We start from the raw sequence: 20,250 nt of genomic DNA on the forward strand, positions 1-20,250 counted from the left end.
TCCTAGCAAGAGTGCAGGACAGAGTCAAGTAGTTGTCAGATCAGTGGAATGGTCCGAGTCCAATCAAAGTAATCACCTACCAGCCCACTGTACAGACTAATGAATGTGTTGCATGCTTTGTCCTGGAGCCTGCCTTAGAGTCACATACTCGCCACGGTAAAAAGAAGTAGGATCTGTCACTGAAATCTGTAGGCAGTAGGGCTGCTTCCAAAGCAGTCGCCTACTGCCTGATCTGTAGGGTTGGCAAGTATGCTAGTGTTGTGCGACGTAGCTCTGTGTCCCACCCAGTTTTAGGCACTATTCAGAAGTGCGCGCGGCTCCTGGAGAGCACACCTCGAAAGCGCTCACATTACAGGCAAAGAGGCGGAGACCAGGGTAAGAGAAGCAAGGTCCGATGGGCGGCGCCGGGAGTAGTCTAGAGTGCTAGCCTGCGCCAAGTCTCCAGCTCTCGGGGGTGACAAACCGGATCGGTTATGGGTAAGCATGCACCTCTTGGTTCGCGCGTTATTGCAGAAACTACGTATGTGGAGTTGGATAATCGGCTTGGGCTGTTCTTGCGGCTCTGGGTACTTTAGTCCTTGTAATTGACTGCATCCCTTGGAGGGCGGGGTCTAGGTTCACTCCTTCCTATACAACAGTAATAACACTGGGAAAGTTTACAAATGCTATTGTGTACCACGAGAGGCTGCCACGCTTCCGGTAGCCGTGGCACCACTGCCGACTCTGCTCCCCTCATCCACACTCCTTGGCCTGAACGAGAGCACCAACACACACTCTCTGCTGCACCGTCCCCGGCTCCTTCCTGCTCACATGAGTTTATTTCTCGTTCTTCCTGTCCCGCCCGCTACGTTTTCTGCAGGCACAGCATATTACTCCCATTCGGTTCCTCCATTCAATGTGTGATACCTTGGCCACAGATAGGACCACGCTCGGTCGCAAAATACTCGTGTGGTACATTGTTCCGCTGTTCGTTCATGTTTTTCACGTATTTACAAAGGCCAATTTCAAGCCTAAACCGTTCATGTTTCCCTTTTGTAGCCAACGTCTTTGATGAGAGTGCGTGTTTAGATTGTATCAAAAGAGTAGACCGAGAGCGAGTTTTGTGTATGAATCGCTCTTTAACCAGCATTAAAGAAACACGATGTTTTGCAGACCTTGGAAAGCAAGAAATAAACATTTTATAACACAGGAAGGGACTTTCAGTAACCAAGCCAAAAACGGAAGATCAGCTCATTGCCTCTCAACAGCCTCCCAGAACATAAAGCCCTATTGAGTTGATCTCCTATCCTCTTTTTCTAGGTGCGAGAATAAACCGGGCTACCAGAACAGTACCCAAACCAGCAAAGTACTCCACCCTATTAAAGATTTCTGGCATATGCTCCATCAGCACTCCATACTCTGATGCCATGGCAAACTGCAGACCTGGAACCACCCCTATATTGATAAAGGTTATATATACTACATCATCTTCACCACAAGGGGTTGGTTGGCATGCTACTTTATGGGCGGCACAACTCTTAAGGATTCTGATAGGTTGACACATTGCTCACCAACCTTGGATACTTGACCGGTCATCAGGATATGAGCCAGACGGTAGGGGGAGAGAGGCCCATGGACTGTAATACTTCCAAATGAAGTTACCATCCCTCATTATCAAGCCATGAACCTGAGCAAGCTCTTTGTACTTGGCCTTGTGTGGTGCCTCATGTCTATGGGCGCGTTTAGAGAGTACTGCAGGTGTTCTATCAGATCTATATGATTATTGTGACGGCCAAAAATGCCGACTTTTTAAAAACATTTGCTCCACATATATAGGCGGGGGAAACCCCCCCCCGCAGCCTCCCATATTAATATTATACTCTACACCCCCCCCCACACATATGTGGTGTAAGGGGGGGGGTTTAAAAAAAAGTCAGCATTTTTCGGCCATCGCAATTCCTAGGTGGACATTTTAGTACGATTCCGTTCTATCTATGCTCACTTGTAATGAATGGACAGTGTTCTCTATGCATGAGTCACATGCTAGGAGACGTGTACGAAATTGAATGACCTTCTATTTACTGAGGGTTTAGCTAATATTAATGAGTATGTTACGGTTTCTGTAGCCACCAAGGATGCGCTTGAGTTATTCTTCATGGAGTCTTTTGGTTTACTGTTTCATTGCACCTGGCTAACAAAGGCTGGTTGTGCTCTTATAAAACTTTAATCTGGGAGTATACTGCTTTTGTCTTGGGAATTGTTAACTCGTGCCTTCATTCCACCATTCCAATTCTCCCTTATTTCAATCTAACCTTGGCACCACTGGCGTAACACAAAATGTGGAGGCCTCAACCCATCGCCACTGGGCCCCCTGTTGGGTATGGGCAGTATGGGGCACCATGCACAGCGAGTGCTGCCACGGCCCCCGTTTCGCCAGTGCTTGGCACTAGTTGCCAGCTACTGTCTAACTGCTACATGAATATGTGTTTCTATGGATTCAGCCTTGAGTCTTCCCCACGTCGTTCATGTTGCATTCACCTTATGCATTGGTCATGTTAGGGTTCTTCATGTCTGTGGATGCTATGATAATATTCTTCATGTCTAAATGCATATATTACCTATTGTGCGTGCTCTTCATGTTGTTTGCTTTGTGTCTAATGCATGTGCTTTTACTTTTACAATGTTAGTTTGAATGCTTTTGTCATCTTCAGCTCACGTTGTCCCCAAGCCCTGCAATTCCTGAGGGATATCAGGGCGGAACGTTTGTCTGTGAGTAACATCTCTCACCTTTGCAGTATTGGTGCGGGTGAGGGGGAGAAGCTATGGATGATCTATTCATCTGCCTCCCAATAATCTCAATGATTCTTGATTTCGCAGACACACAATCGCGCAAAAAGTGTAAGGAACCGGTAAGTTTAGACATTCCACTGGCCCCCCTCCCATGGCTACCTGCCAACAGCTGATCTCAGCGGCACATGCTGCTACCCTCCACCTTAGTAAGCTTATTCTACTAGGATATGTCAGTGCACATTCATAAGCTCACCACTCGCCCCCCAACACCAGTTTTTAATAAACCAAACTTCACACAGGGCCTGGGTGCCGATAGCTTAGTCGATTAGAGTGTGGACAGCCTAAGGGAGTGTTAGGGAGAATTCTCCTTCTAGGGCTAATTTCCCTCACATAGTGTGTCCCCCAGCAGCTTTGCTGGATTTCTGGAGTTTATTTTTTCCACCTGGTAAGTGTGTACATCTTTTTCCCACTCTGGCATGTGTTTTGGCCTATGTGTTTTTACTCATTGTGTGATCTTGGGCACTGGAGCACACCACTACAGGTGCCCCTTTTCTTGTATGGGTTATACCGCACCCTCAGTGTAGTAACCCAGGGTTGTCTTTAAGACTTCCCTCTGACTCCATTTCGCTGGGGCTGACTACTGTCCCCCAGAGAAAGGTAAAGTTGCCATTTACTTTACATAGTCATTTTTGCCACCGACCCAGTACACCCCATATTACATGGAGTACTGGAAAGGGCTACTCTGTACCCCTTTTCTGTCTACCACCCATAGCATTGTTTCGCTCTTTTAACATTTAGACTTGGCTGGTGGCAGTGGTATCTACCCTAACATTTCTACTGCGATTATATTAGATAAATGTGGTACTGTTCCTGGCTATTATATTAGCCTCAAACATAATCCCCTTGACCAAATCATCTTTCTTTTGGCTCTGGTTGGGTTTATTCGCCATTTCTTTTTGTTAAAGTCCTTCTTGTGTTTTACTTTGCGCGGCAAACTGGGTTCGCCTTCTTTGTTCACCGTCTTTTTGGCGGGCTTCTGCAGAGAAGCCCTCCTCAAGTCGCCTGGGTGTCTAGGTGGGCTGAATGTGAGGGGGTGGTGTAGTCAGCCCCTGCACAGGGTATCCTAGGAAACCCAAGTCGTACTTTTCCATGATTGGCTGAGGTGGTTGTCCCGGCTGAACAACCCCCCCCTGCTGCGTGATTGACAGCCAGGCTGTGTGAATGAGGGTTTTGTGCATAAAAGGCAGGTCTCTTGGGCTAGAAGTCAGAGTCGGCTCTGGAACTACAAGGAACCGAAGAGAAGCAGAGAGAACGACGGCTGCTGCAACTACCCCGTCCCGGTGAAGTCCTGCTGCAGTCCCGAGCTATCTATCCTTCGATGACTAAGAGGAGGTCCAGTCCGGAGTCTTCTTCACTTGAGCCTGGTGGGGATAACCAGCTCATCTTCTTCAGCCAGAGATCTCTGGCGTGGTCGAAATCGCTACACACTGCTGTAGTGGTCCGGATAGCCACCTGCTGAGCCTCTCCTGTTTTTAAGGAGCACACCTTTTTTCATTGTCGCTACTGCCGGCTTCATACCTGTGTGGTGCAGACCCCCTTCAGATGTCCTCCTTCACAACAAAGCTCCAGCAATCGTGGGTCTGCGGGAAACCAACAGGAACAACTGCCAGGGCACCAGCTGCATCGTGGGAATAGAGTACTGTGTTCTACTCTAGGAAACTGGGTTAATCCCTTTTCTTCATCCTCAAGGCTCGGCCTTGTCTTCCCTCCTTCTTACAACTTTTGCTTCCGAACATTGACAATATTCAAATACTTTTGGGCTATGCTGGATCGTGAACTGTCTAACAGTGTGTTCTTCTGCACAGGTCTCCGGTGTCACTTAAACCTGGCACCGACCCTTTGACTTTCGACTCCTGTTTCTGAGTGTTTCTCGATACTGTCTGCCTAACCTAAATATTGCCTGTGATTTTTGCCTCCAACTCCCTCTGGGTATCTCAGGTGCTAAGTGTGCTTTTGCCCCGGTAGCATTTCATGTCACGAATACGCGTTTATTGAGTAGACCGAACTGTCAAAAAGTGATCGCAACCGTATCCGCGGTATCGTGTTTTGTTCATAACACCGGTTCATTCAAACACGGGGCACTTACCTTGAGACATACTGTACAAAGTGAATTGGTTAGTTGTAGTATATTTAACGTGTGGTTTTGTTTAAAGTTTAATAGAAGTGTTGTGTTTATAACTGATGGTTTAAAAATAAATGTACTTATATTTTTTTACCTGAAACCTTGAGTCAGTGTTTGCTTGAGTCACAGTAATTGTGGTCCCTTTTGTGAAATCTCTGCTGCTGCTCATATACTCTTGAGATAGGCCTGGCTGCTCCGCCACTGCTACCACTCTGACATAGTACAGGCTTGTACCAAAGGTAAAACTTGAATTGCCGCCTATAGTCTTAATTGTGTGTAGTGGTCCCTAAGGGCACTGCACAGGATTCTGCCCAACAGGGAGTTGGGCCAGTTATGAGGATGCAATACCCCTCACATTGGAACAATGCAAAGCAACATTCACATTGCCAGAATCAGAAAGATTTAAATAGACACAGCTAAAACACGGGTCATCTCACCCTGAGATTAAGACTGGGGGCTGTAGAGATCTGACCCCCTTTGAAATGCTGGTGTCATTTACCCTTTCTTGTCCCAAAATGTCCAATATATTTAAAATACTGAAAGAGGTGAAGTCGGATGAGAAGATGAATTACATGGGGAATTGGGAGGATGAGGTGGGACGTGAGGATGAGCTGGGACGTGAGATTTTGCCTTCCTCATGGGACAACTTGGGGAATGGAGTCGCCAAAACATCCAAATGTACCACGGCTTTGGAAAATTCTTATAGAATTATATATCGTTGGTACCTCATGCCAGACAATCGACACAAAATATACCCTGACCTTTCCCCTCTCTATTGGCATGGTTTTGGAGGGGCTGGCATCATGCCTGTATATGGTGGCAATGTACGCAAATCTTTTTGGGTGGCAATCATTGATCTGATTCACAAAATTGTGGGCATTCAGCTGCCCCTGGACCCCACAGTTATTTTATTGGGCAGTGTAGATGAACAAGATATATTTACCCTTGGGGCTTCACACTCCATTCTTTCAGGCCACATGTTAACAGCAGCCAAACTTACCATAGCCACACATTTTAAAAAGCCAGAAACACCTTAGCTGAATATGTGGTGGGCTAAAATATGATATGATATGATATGGCATTTATAACGTGCCAAAACACAAGTGTTTCAAGGCGCGACAGGGCAAGGGAGGGGGAACAGAGGGAAGACAGACAATGATCTTACTAGGCCCAGTGTCATTCAGATTGCACAAGTGCATAGGAAGGGGGAAGGGGGAGGGAACAGTGTAGAACATGGGATAAAAGAATACATGGAGAAATACAAATATGGCCAACAGGGGCAAGTGCAAGGTAAGTGCAGACATAAATACTGGTAGGGGGACTGTAGGGATACAGAAACAGTCACCGAGAGCGGTGGCTGCCAGGGAGGCAGTGCAGGTGTGCAACTGGCGGGGCCAGGGCCCGAGATCAGAAGAATGGCCAGGTAACCAGTGCAATCTCAGTTTCAACCAGGAATTCAGCAGGGGAGAGGGGAGAGAAAGTAGAAGCAAAGGGGAGGATTTTAAGGTGCTTCCGAAACCGGTGATGGTTCTCCTCAAGATTCAGGGAGGCAGGGAGGCTGTTCCAGAGGGAGGCCCCCGCCGAAGAGAGAGATCTACCACCAACTTGTTGCTTGGAGAAGCGGCTGACCCTGAGGGAGTTGGAGGTTGGGTGAGCGAAGAGCTCGAGGAGGAAGATATTTAGGAAGAGACAGTTAAAGGTATTGAGGCCCCAGGCCCCAGAAGGCCTTGTGGACAATGCAGAGGGGTTTGAACTGAATGCTTGCAGTCACTGGGAGCCAGTGCAGAGATTTCAGTCCTGGGGAGATGCGATCCCTGGGCTTGAGGCCAAGGACAAGTCTCGCAGTCCTGTTCTGGATGAGTTGCAGAGGGCGGAGAGTAGAAGCAGGCAGATTCAGAAAGAGGATGTTGCAATAGTTCAACCTAGAGAGAACCAGCTCTAGAGATGGTGAGCTTCTGGGGGAAAGAGAGGAAAGAAAGAATACCTCTGAGGAGGTGCAGCTGGTAGTGTGACTTCTTAGAGACGTCAGAGATGTGTGGAGAGAACGAGAGTTTGGAGTCGAAGATGACCCTAAGGTTTTTAGCCTTGCAGGAGGAGGGCCAAGAGAGGCCGGCCAGAGAGTGGCAGGAAAGGAGGGTGCAGGTGTGCCGATGAGGAGAATCTCAGTTTTACTCGTATTAAGGCAGAGATTATTGGCGGCGCACCACTCCTGGATAGCAGACAGACGGACAGAGATGAGTGAAGGAGAAGAGGTGGCTGAGGGTAGCCTGAAAATGAGCTGAGTGTCATTCGCATTGCACTGGAACTTGGGGCAGAGAGTGGCACTGCGGTGGGCAAGGACTGCTAGGTATTGGTTGAACAGCCAGGGAGAGAGGTTAGACCCCTGGGGAACACCGCAGGTAGAGATAAAGATAGAGGAGAGGAAGGACCCAAGTTGGACCTGAGAGGGTGGATCAGAGAGGAAGGAGGACAGCCACACCAGGTCCTGACCAGTGATAACCAGGTTATCACAGAGAAGGTTGAGCAGGATGGCATGGTTGACTGTCAAAGGCAGAGGAAAGATCAAGCAAGATGAGGACACAGGGGGTGTTGGAATCAAGGTTGGAGATCAGGATGTTCAGGAGAGCAGTTTCCGTGCTTCTGGCAGCTCTGAAGCCAGACTGATGATCATGAAGACAACCAACATATTCAGTGTGGAGATTGAGCTGGGAGATGGCCAGCTTTTCGAGGCGTTTGCCCAGGAAAAGAGTGATGGAGATTGGGCGATAGTTAGCTGGGAAGGATGGGTCAGCATATATGGAATATATGCACCATTGGAAAAAATCACTGCCACACTTTCCGATACCTTAATTAAATACCGGAGGACCTGGGTTAATTCCAATGACTATTGTCACTTAATCCCTAAAGAATTTAGATCGTTTTCGCTATTATAATTGGGCTGCTTGTCTATTTCCCACCATTTCCTGTGTGATCTGATGTATGTGAACTTTACTCCAAACCTGATGAACTAGATCTCAATTACTTACCTTTATATATGTTGGTCTCCAATTGCTTCAGGGTTTTGAACATGTGTATAAATGGAATGTTATCTCCTGGATTGTTGTTTTATTTTTCCTTTTGTTTGACTACAAAAGCCAAAATGCAGAATATTTGGCCTTAGGCATAATCTAGATGTGAATGGACCACAGTACTCTCTTCACCAGAAAATACTGACCTTCTAGTTCCCCCTTAACCAGAATATAGCCTGCTGAAATTGCAGACCTGAAATCATTGATGGTTCTGTTTGCCTTGCCTTATTGAAACAAGGAAACTAAGAAATGTAGTACCACCACTGGTAGGGCAGAAACGGGAGCAATACCCCTATCCATGCACCAGACCACCAACTTTGCACCTGCCGATTAATAGGAGGATTTGGTGGACTTTCTGAATCACCTGAGAAGCGTCCTCCTAAAGGCCCAGGAAAGACCAGAACCTGTAGAAATCTTCTGTGCCATGAGGAGGGGTGGCTCATAAGAACCATCTTGTAGAACCCTTCCCGCCCCTCTTTCTGACCTCCAAGTTTAAGAAATGAGGAAGTGATTGTAAAAGCTTGGGGCAATCCACTTCAAGTTCCAGAAGGGCAATGAATCGAACTTGGGATGGTCAAGACTGAGGGAGAAGAACCAGGGATACCAGTACACCAGAACCAGCAGTCTCCATATCATTGAGAATGGGGGAAACTTCTAACCGCAGCTGTTTTCAGACCTGCAGGAAAGCCTCAACTGCCAGGCCTCTGGGTCGAGATGTGTGACTGAGCAGCCAGCCCTATCTCAAGAGGGGTAAATGTGAGCTGTAGCAATGAAATTCGTCAATACAAGTAACACTTGCACTCAAGGTTTCAGTTCTAAATATTTATTTAACATCCAGTTTTAAATAAGCATTCTTTAAAAAGGCAATTTATGTAAGTGTTACGTGTATTGACGAATTTAATTGCTACATCTCACGTTTACCCCTCTTGAGATAGGCCTGGCTGCTCAGTCACACTACCAACTTGTGTAGTACAGACCTATACCAAAAGGTGGGTTACCTAATATCAAGCAGGTAAGTGTTGTATAGTCTCACACAGTATGACTGCACCAATTATTACCTAACAAAGAGGAATCTGAAACAGAAACTGCTCTTGATGGGCGCCCCTTTTAGGTCGCCTTTTTAAGAGTGTCACCACTCAACCTGAACAAGCAGCTCCACATTCACCCTCTTCTTCATTAGACATGGCACACCAAAGTGGAATGCCTAGGAGACATCCACCCCTCTATTCATCTCCAAATGCTTTGTCTTGGCAGAGCGCTTCTGTGGGTTGGATTATGAAGTCTCAGTTTGCTCTGAAGGACCTGGGTCATAATTTATTTTCAATTAGTTGGTCAAAAGCCCCAACTAAAGTGTTCAAGTCCAATGGGGCATTGTCTTCGAACTTTTGAACCACCTTATGGAGGCTGGAATAAGAGACCCCTTAGTGGGTGGTGTGGGCATTGTCCCAGAGGACACCATTGCACTCTGAAGAGCTGTATTCTCTCTGTACTGTAGAAATATTTTTGCCCGAAGGAGCTACTAATTTCTGTCTAGGGCCCGCCTCCGCTCTTAAGGTCACTATTCTATTTATCCCCCACCTGTTTTCTTTCAAGACCCAGCCTCTTTAAATTCCTTGCACAGGCAGGTCAACGACGAGCCCCAAGAAGAGGCTCACCAGACCATCTACCAGCCACACAGCTGGAACCTTGGTGCGGAAGAAATACTGGCTGAGTAGGCCGCAGGTATCGGTGTGGGACACCTACTAGGCACCCAAGCCCAGCAAGCTAAGAGTGCAGGGCGCGTGTTCAAGAACAGGCAGTGCAGGCTTAAATATTGTCACACATCTACTAAAATATATCGCCCAAAACTGCGACCAGCAAGCTCTCTGTCCAACCAGTGGCAAGACCCGTGCTGAAAGGGCTTGCTTAAGCTGTTACCAAGCCACATTTGTGACCCATCACTCGCTGGCAGCTCTGCACCTATAATGCCAAACAAATTGAACCAGCGTGTGCTTTAGAGTATATTTAAACAGAACCATTATCATTACAAGAAAATACAAAGATAGATTTTGTGTCACAAAGCCCCTCCCCCTTTACACACTGCTTCTGGGTACTGTGGAGAGCTAGGACAGGAAGTTGAGCATGGACCTCACGGGTGGTAGTCCCCTCCTGGTAGTACTTAAGAATCTGGCGCTGATTGCCCAGTTCTGTCATAGGCCTCACTGCCATATTTAGACATAGTAAAAAGTCTTGCAGGCATTTCTGTTAGTTTTCAAGTCGTTTCTGGCTATGTAGGGCCCAAGAAAGCTGTTAGAGCGATTTTTATAGTGTGTGTTTAGATGGTAATATGACTATCCGACAATGCAGTCATTATTTGGAAGAAACCCACAATTGTTTGCAAGTTAGTGTTTGTAGGACCATAACATCAGTAGTAGACAAAGCAAAAAAGACTTCTGTGCAACGCGGTGAAATGAAGTATTTTTACTATACCAATTACTTGGGCATTGCCTTTGTTGGCCACCTGGTTTATGAACACATATTTAATAACTGCCACAACGTACATGCCTTCGTTTATTAAATTGTTACCCAACCATTGTACAGTCAAAAGTGCTTTTCTTGGATGCTGAAAATCAGCCAATCGTAAAACATAAATGTGTGTATCTGAACTATCTTTTAGTGTTTAAAAAAACTTTTAGAGCGATAGAACCCGAGTGTTGATGCATTATATTGTATCAATCTTTTAACTTCCGGTTCTTCCCTCATACCCGGGCACTGTATCGCTATGGCCTAAGCCTAGGTTCTTATTGTGATTGTGGAGATCTTCCCTGTGGGATCAACGCTCAGCAACGCAACTGCCATTGTGAGTGAATTTACGGCTTAGTACATTAGTTGGATAGCCATCTGAGGGGAGCTTCTTCAGTTATGACCAAACTGAAAAAGCTGCCTTTAATGCCCTTGAAATGCACCTGGTAAAGTTTTATAAATTGGACTGGTGCGTTTATAATATGAGCGAAAGGGACATACCCTGCCAGAGAAAGCGACATATTTAGAGCACCTATTGCCATCATTTTCTTCTCCATTATGCGTTGTATATGGTTCTTTTTTCACTGCTGTGATTAAAAAGCTGGGGACTGCTTATTTTAAAATGGAAGGATCTCAAATAATTTTTTTATGATGGAGTTGGAAATGTTAAACCTTTTTTTGCAAAAGAAACTAAGGGAATGTTTTTACGCCCGACTACTGTTGTTGCAGGCTCTTCTTCTTGTTGGGCTAGCTAATCCTAAAACCAGTATGGCACAATGTGGATTTTTCTGTTGTGCAGCTGTACTCCAGTACGAGAATATATGGGCTTCTTGAACAAAACCCACAAATGCTAGTCACGGCTCCCTAGTGGAGTAACCCTTGCACAGTGAAGCAACGGCTACCAGGCATGCACTATCCTGCTGGAAGGTTACAATTGTGGGAGTGTCAGCATATCTCCGTTTGCATAACGATGAAGATATCATTCTGCACCTTCTGACAACAGGCTCTTACAGTGAGGAAAACATCTTCAAATGTGCATGAAGATTTAGATGCAGCCATTTAGTTCACAATAATATTCTTGTACTAACTAGATATGGCAGTCCCAGCGCAGTCCATTACTCATTGTTCCACCTACTGCTATGCCGCAGTACGAGACCCAATCATTGGCCAAAATGTTTGGCTTTGCCAATGCTTATCTGAATTGTATGCCCACAGCCTCTGCAGTCATCCAACCACGAGAGAAACTTATCTGAGGGTTTGCCGAGATTGAGTCCGAAGGAACTTTGGAAGCAATGAGCTGTAAATTATGACAGGAAAGACCCGGCTGAAGGTCGTAGTAAAAATCGTTATAATTGGAGCGAGCGTAAAGGTCCATTAACTCCAAAGCGCTCCATATGTCTGTGTAGTTTATTTGCTGTGTGCGGGCAAAGGTTCTGTTCTTGCTTAGCATAGTGCACCGGGTAAAGCGTTCCGCAGCTCCACTATCCCCTGTGCTATATTTTTTCCGTTCTTTTTCAGTGTGATATGGTTAACCATTAAAACCTTTAAATTCACTATACAAATGTATATTTCTTACAGTTAAAATACTTATACATAGTTCAATGATGTGACATAATTACCATACAGCTAACATATTTCTTTAACAGATTCAAATAATATCATTACATGGTTAGACATCACGTGATTGCTGTCTGCTCTGTTACCTGGCCCAACTCTCCTCTGACTCTGCCACTCCTAACTTTGATCACTGCGCCATCCCAACTGGCATTTCTCCCATACACTACTTGCTCAAACCGTTTCACCTTTGTCTTCTCCCGCTTGAGTTCGCATCTCCATTGCCTCTACCTCCGTACTGCTGTGTTGTAATACCTTTTAATTGAAAGAAAAAAACCTTGCATTGTTTGTATGCCTGTAGTTTAACATCGAATTTAGGTTGTTGTCACACCCTGCTTTGTTTGTATGCCTGCAGCTTAAACTCGATTTTAGGTTGTGCTCACATTCTGCTTTTTCTTGTGACTGTGCTGACTGGTCACTCCTTTTGTCTCGTCTGTTTTCTGCCACTTTACCCTTTTCAGTTCCCATTGTTTTTTTCCCAGTCCTATTTCTATTTCCTTTGTGCGCCTCCTGCCTACCCCCCCGCAACCCTCCATACGTCAGCAGCTCTGCCTGGTTAAGTGTACCACACTCCGTGCCCTTTCTCTTTGGCGCTTTCTTTCCCTCCTATCTTCTCTAACTGCTTCTCTTATCTCCTATCCTTCACTCCTTCACCTCTCATTAAGTATGGCTGGAAGAAACTCAAGAAGGATATTCTGGGCTCCAACCCAGGCCTGCCTATCGCTGACACCTACGTCAGTGGTTCCGCCAGAGAGACTGTCACTGACATCCTCTTTGTTGTTCCTTCTCCCGACCTATGGACTCTTGATATGGTTGCTTTGTTCTCTCCCTACTCTTCCTCACACATTAACGGTGGCACCCCCTGGGAGGTCCTTCTTGCCTTCTCCACTTCCAGGGCCATCATAAATGTATATCGAAATGGTACCATATGGGCCTCAACCCAACCTCCTACTTTTTGATAGGCTCCTCCCTCGCCTTATCAACTTTCCACCTTCCTCCTCACTGGCTCCTTTCACATCTGCTTCCACGGCCTCCCTGGCTCCCTTGACGGCTCTACCCCACTGTTCCCCCTGACCACATTGACTCTTTCACTGCGGTTCACTTGCCGTCTTCAATCCGCCTGGCTCCCTTGCCTGCACTCTCCTCACCGACATCTGTGTTATTTTCAGGTCCTCTACCTCCTATCTCTCAGGCACTCTCACCGCTTACGAGGGGGGGATTTCTGTCCCCTCTACCCCGTAAGTCTCTCAAAAATAACCCCCTGCTTCATGTTACCACGCTTAACTCTCGCTCTGCTTTCAAGCACCCCTCTGACATCTGCCACCTCCTTGAACTCCTGGATCTCGATGTTCTTGATAGCCATGTTTTAAGGACAGCTCTGTCATGAGTTTTGACACACTTCTCCCTGAAGACTAAAAGATCCCTTCCTGAGTGGATCCCTGTTTGTTATTCCCACTCGATCCTACTCTTCCTTTTGAATGCCTGGTCTGCAGACTCTCTGTCCTGTCTCCTCTCTTACTCTGGCCACCTTCTATCGGCTGCCGGGCCAGTCCACCATCTTCCTCTTGGAATGGGTGGACCTGGCCTCTGCTCACTTTTCCTCCACTCCCCAACTCTCTGTCCTCCTGCTGGGGGTTCTTAACATCCATCTTGACTCTCGCGACTCTTCTGGACCTTTCTGCAACCTACGCAGCTGTAAGTGATTTCAATCCGACACCCACCCAAGTCACGCCCAGCGTGTAGTGCATAATTGAAACCCTTATTTATTTTATCTATAAGTTCAATATTCTGAACGATATAACACTCATATCACACCCTTCTCCTGGAACTCCCCCAAGCCCACGGTCACACTGAAACAGGAATCAGGCTGGTTTGCAAAGGTAAATATTTATTTATGTATTTAGAACTGATATTTATCACAATATGTTTTAATAGGTAAATAACAATCACCAATGGGGTGATAGAACACTGAATAGTACCTTTAATACGCTAGAAACCAAAGAATGAGCATAAGACAAATGCAGCACAGAGAATAATACTTTTGTGTTGGTTTGGTATAGATAGCCCTATGGTTAGGGGTTCCCCCCTGTAACACCCTTCATCCCCCCAATAGGCAATGTAAAGAGATGGGACGAGAGGGCAGGTATTCAGGAATAGCACAAATCAAACAGAATATCAGTCACACCTCCCCCCTTCAAACACAAGAGAAAAACGGAATTGACTTTTCACTGTCAGAATGGCTTTGAAATTGTCTTTGGAATTGACTGGGCAAAAACACCAAATATGGTAAAAAATACTTACATTGTTATAAATTCCTATGGGAGCCGCTTTGAACAGTTGCAAACAATCTCAAGCAATGATTTAGTCAGAAGAAAAACTTTTGAAATCTCAAAGTCCCAGTGGGAAATAAATGAAAGCTATTTCACACGTGTAAAATTTCTCAGAATGTAAAATCGCGGCAAACCTTTCCTTACGCGATATTCGCTATAACGGGAGAATTAGATGTTTTGCAATGTATTGGGTTCTATGGATAGCTGTGGATGGTAGGTATAAGTAGGAGTTGAGATTTCGTTTCTATCGTAAAAACTAAAGGAGTTATAGAGGTTTTAGTGAGAGTCGTTTTTGCAAAATGGGCGCGAGAACGGAAAACAGAAATGCACTTTGAAGATGACAGATGGGTTTGGTCACGCTATATTATGACTATGAAAAAGAGGATGCCACACCTAAATCTCCACAGTTACATAGCCAGCATAACCCTTCATGTGGTGGATGCTCAATTTCTTTTGGAATTTACTTGAGTCACTCAAAATCACTAATGACTTATGATTTTATAAAACAAATGAGAGAAAATCAGTGCAAGAAAGGTTCTGACAATTATGATTCTGAATTTACAGATAGGATGGGTTGAGATTGGGATAAGACAATGCAGAGATATTAGGGTCACTTTTCTTCCTATTAATACTTACAAAATAAGTTATTAAATTGGACTGTCAGTTCTGGTCATGGATTGGATCTGGTCTGGGAAGAACAGCACATCAGGCACAGGGTCGGATCAGCTAGGCCGGTCACCGGATTTGCACAGGATCTGTCCTTCTTATTTGTGGATCTATAAATCAGCTAGATAGTGAGTTCCTCAGGCAAGCCTTGTGGTAGCAAGACAGAGAATTTCAGCATACTAGTTCAAAAGGCCTTCTCACACCACAGCGCTTCACTGGCTTGCAAGAATAAGTTGAGGATTTAGGCCTTGCAAAAAGTCAATAGTTCTCTACTGCTTGCAAGAGTCTTGGCATCTGGATCTGGAAGGATGTTAGAGCTGAATGTGGAAAGCTGGATCAGAGTGCTTCGCCGGAATCAGGAAAGTGAGTGGATCAGTCAGTCCCTATGTGTTGTCAGCTGTCTCTATTTATCCTTTCAAATGACATCACAAAAAGGGTGTATAGGCCGGCTTAGCTAAGTGTGCTCCTGTGCACTGGGATTGGATCAAAACTTCATCTCCGCCTTGCATTTGAGTGACTGGATCAAGGCCGGATGATGTCGCATTTTATGGTTTACTTTACAGTTCTTAGAAACCTCCCTTTAGCCACTGGTCTCAAAATCGAATTTTATACTAAATACACATTTCTACATTGGTCACCTTTACACAAATCACACACAAAGATTCCATATTTTATGTAGCATCTGTTCCTCAAAACCCTGCATCTGTGGGATCTTGTCTCAACTTTCTACAGAATTGTGTCCTTTTTGCTATGAACACAATTTCCAAATGTGTGTGTTTAACATAGGAATGTGTGTGTAAATTTTCACAATTCCAAATTAATACATTTCACATAAACCCACATACACTGCCATTCCTGTCCAGATCTGTCATGCGCTGAACGCAACAGCAGCATGGACCAAAGACACCCTCCCACTTACCTGGTCTGGCGGCATCTGAGCGGCAGTGCGGGGCGTGGACCCCATTCGGTCCTGCACCCGCCCAGCCTCTGGGAGCATGCTGCACGCCATGTTGTCCCTGGCGCCTGCTCCCCTGATCGCATTGGGGTTTACCCTGGTGCCTACAGGCACGCAGAAGTGCCTTCCTTCATCGCGGGTGCCCATTGGGCACAGCGCTTTGCAGGAGAATGTCACGTGACCGGATTAGCAGTCACGTGACCCGGAAACAACACAGAATGCAGTCACGTGACCAGGTGGGCAGTCATGTGACCCAGAAGAACGGCATAAGAGAGCTCCAGCCCTCTCAGTCAGTGCTTCTCATCTGTTCCTTCGGTGAGTAGCAGTTCTTGTGCCTCTCGTGTTTCTGCCTTTGGACTTCCTGAGCTTGTTTTTCTACTGGATTGCCTCTTTGGATTTGTCCCTTGGAACCCTGTATACTGGAATTGACTAGACCCCTGGATTACTCTATTGGACTGCCTTTGGTTTTTGCCCTCTGGATTTGGTTGTTTTTGGACTGCCTCACCTGAACTGCTCAAGACCTTTGGATTGCTTCCTGGACTGCCTTGTTTCTTACCCCTTTGGCTCAGATACTTGCATTGGAAACAGAGTATTGCTTCTTAGGTGATACTTCCCGACCACATTGGACCCTTCTGCCTTGTGATTTCTATAACCTCACTCTCCACACCTTCAGAGGGAACACTTAGGTTTCAAGCTGCCATCGGTCATCCCTAGGATAGGTGTTCTTTCTGTCTACTTTTCTGTGCTTATTGTAGTTTCCTTGCACCTGCCTGATAACTGTGCTTTTCCCTTACAGCCATCCGGGACCCGGTGTTCTCTGTTCCTGCCTGGCACCTGTGGCCCCAATAATCGGTCGGCGAGTTAATAGCTCTTCTCTGACTGGTACTTGGGGACAGAGGTATAATAATCCTTGTGGACCTCCGATCTTGACAAGAACATGATCATCCGCCTCTTAAAACGCGCAGCCAAAAATTAGACTAACAGATATGTCCTTGGTATATTTTTCACTACTTTGAATCACAAGTTATGAGTCTCTGAAAATTGTTCATGTTTAAAAGCAAATGGTCGCTTGGCTCCACCCCTTTGTCTCTCCCGGAAGTCCAGTACCATCCCCCCTCCTTGGGGAAGTTCCTTCCAGGAGCAATTTACAACCCTCTCGCATCTCCGTTTCCTGGGCTGAAGGTCCTGCTATTGTTTATTCTCTTTCTCTAGACAAAAGTCTGGGTTAACCCACAATTACCATCTCCCCGTGAGTTTCAGCTGAGAGGATATCCCTCCCCCTGGGAGAAACCCGTTTGTCCACTTCCAAAGGGTTACAGCTCAGCCAAGCTGATTTATTCTTAGTTAAAGATCCAGGAAAAACCAAACTTGTTGCATCAAACATAAATACATTACTTTCTTGGCTGTAACTCTGGGATAAAAAGCAACTGAGATCTGTATTCTTTTTAGCCACAATCCTTTTTATGTTTGCTAATCTGGCAGACTTTTTAGTTTAGATCACTGAAGTTTTATCAGTAACTCATCTGACAGCTGTCATTCAGGTAGCCCAGGGTACTGCACCCAGATTCCGACAAGGATGTCAGTTTACAGACAATCCAGTTTTTCAGAAGAAATGTTTTGCTCTTCACATTAGAACTTTGTATGTTCGCAATGTTTCATTAGATTACATGAATTCTAGTGCCAAGCAAGGTTTTGGATGTTGAGAAGTGTTGTGTTATAGACATTTTGGAGTTTTTAGCAACAAAGCAAATGTCATTTATAGGCACATTTTGGAGTTTCATTTGCAAAGCCCTGCTTCTCCCTCTGCACTCTGCTTGCTGGTCATGGAGCCCACTGGCGCCTTTTCTGTAGGGTGTGCTCTATTCCACCACACATGCACCATGGGTGGCAGGTCGTGCATCCATCTTTTTGTGTGTTGCAGAACGCAGTGTTTTGTAGGTTTTTGGCGCGCAGCAGAGTTTTGCCGCCATTGTTGCAGTTCCTTGCACCATACTATCAGAGTGATGCCGCATAGCATAGCGGAGTGGGTCCATACATCCCACACAACTTTCACTCTCCATTCTACCTTTGGGTCCGACGCACACCACTGGCCACACCTTGGATGCTCTCATCTCCACAGACATCCCTCACCCCTGGACCGATCACTCTCTTCTCTCTTCTCACTTAAAGCTCTCTTCTCCTTTAGCACCGGCACACCCTGCGCCACCGCCTGCTTTCAAGGTCTTCCGACCCATGAAAGCCATTGCCAGCCCTTCAGAGGTGGTAGTTGGGTTCAACATTTTTTCCACACAAGTCTATGATTCTATTAAAATATGCTCTTCATTGAGACTGTAGGGCCGGACAATCCATGAACAGGTGTCTAATGTTCTCAACAACTTGATTATCTTTACAATGTATACAACAAGAGTCTGAGGAATCAGTAAGGCCTCGCCTTATCAAAATCCCTTTTGTATGGAATAAATTCCAGCAAAGATGGCGTATCATGGACCGAAAATATTTATTTTGAAAGAGTTACAGGTATGGGGCCACTGTTCCTCTTATTTTCATGAGACAAGTGTTGAAGAGAACCACAACCATGATAGGTGTCCAGTGTTGGTCCAGTCTTGGTCGTATAAGGCCGCTTTGACCTTCCTCTCTGTTTCTATCAGAAACTCTACATCGAAACCCAGTTCTTGAAGTAGAAATTCACTGTTGAATTTCAACTTCCCTAAGAAACACCCCGGTCGAGATCGCTTCAGTCCTTCCAGTGAAGTTCTGGCTTCTGAATATAATGTGCCCTGCTCAGCTGTAAGACTTTTATAGTACAAGGATAGGATCTGCCATTGCACACAGACATCGGGGGAAAGAAGCGCTGATTCATATCTTGAAGCTACTACCGGAATAGTGTTGGGGATTCTCAGTACATGTCTCCACATTTTCCCCTCAATTGTGATGTGTGTTGTTGGTTTGTTTCCTAGGGGGTTTCTCGTAAGAACGGGAGTCCTTGTCCCCACGGGAAGTTTCTCCCAGTGAAGTCCCGCTTGCTTCTACCTGTATGGAGGGTCTTGCAGAGCAGGCTCACGTCTCTAGCCTCACTGGGAAAGGCTCCCCCTCACACCCCTGGGGAGAAGTGACAAATTCCTGTGATTTGTCATAGCTCCCACACTTTCAATGCCTCCTCAGCACTACTGGAGACAAAGCTATCTAGTACAGATATTGTCGGGAGAAGACACTGTCCACAGCATTGGTCAGCTGCAGAAGTTTTGAAATGGACCAACTGGGTTGTCAGTTTTAATTGTAATACAATCGCCCCTTCGATGGAATCCTCTTTGGACTTCAGAAGAAGGAATTTGCCTTGTTTCCCCATAGTCATAAAAGTAAAGGACAAACTGAAAACCTGGTACAATCAATGTAGGGCCATAAAGAGAACATATGTACAAGAGGGTGACATGCTAAAGATAAGGATGTCGTATAAGGACAAGATCACTGGATCAAACTACATTACGACAGAAAAGGTGACGGCAAGAGTAACATATCCCATATGTATGCAAGGTGGGAGAAAATGTAACCTTGAAAGAGTGGTGTTTGCTATGAACCGTGCAGAACCTCAAACTGAGAGTGAGCATTCTGAAGACAGTACCTTGGAGTAGCCTGAAAAAGACACTGGACAGATAAAGGACCTAAGTGAAGAGAAAGACTGCATGCTTGATGGACCCTGGAGAATATAGAGATGACGCACAGAAGCACATGTTTGCCTTCCTAGGGCATGAAGGAGGACTGCTCACAAGCAACTGAGTAGGAATATAAAAATGGAATAATTGCAACACTGCCAGACCGTGAGCATGGTAGACTTGCTGAAGTGAGAAAGAAGGTTTTACGTGTTTTGATTCACTTTTCAATGTTTTTATTTAGGTTGTGCACTTTTGTTCGACCAGATTTCAACAGTTTTTATTTTAATTATGAGGCCCAGAACCCCACCCAGCATTACCTTACTCACACATACCTATAAATAAACACATTTTAAGTAAGCCGTTCAAAACACAGTATACATGGAAAAAGCACTCTGTTGAGGTGTGTGTCCCGGGATTGGGTAGCACCTGTGGAGACAGGATTCCTGGAAGGCGTCTGAACTGGAGAGGCCAGGCTGGTGGGGAAGTGTCACCGGCTGATTGTATACAATAGTAG

At 45.7% G+C, this 20,250-nt stretch overlaps 1 protein-coding gene across 1 annotated transcript in view; it reads left to right on the forward strand.

Moving 5' to 3' along the window:
* The first annotated feature begins 249 nt into the window (after window positions 1-249).
* RELL1 (RELT like 1) overlaps window positions 250-20,250 on the forward strand; it is a 369,210-nt gene continuing 349,209 nt past the window's right edge. The window contains exon 1 of the mRNA XM_069631821.1: window positions 250-477. Coding sequence (XP_069487922.1) covers window positions 474-477 — 4 coding nt within the window. The 5' untranslated portion in view covers window positions 250-473. The remainder of the gene's footprint in view (window positions 478-20,250) is intronic.

Source organism: Ambystoma mexicanum, chromosome 6q (genome assembly GCF_040938575.1).
Source record: "Ambystoma mexicanum isolate Mex_15411 chromosome 6q, UKY_AmexF1_1, whole genome shotgun sequence".
Classification (NCBI taxonomy): Eukaryota; Metazoa; Chordata; class Amphibia; order Caudata; family Ambystomatidae; genus Ambystoma; species Ambystoma mexicanum.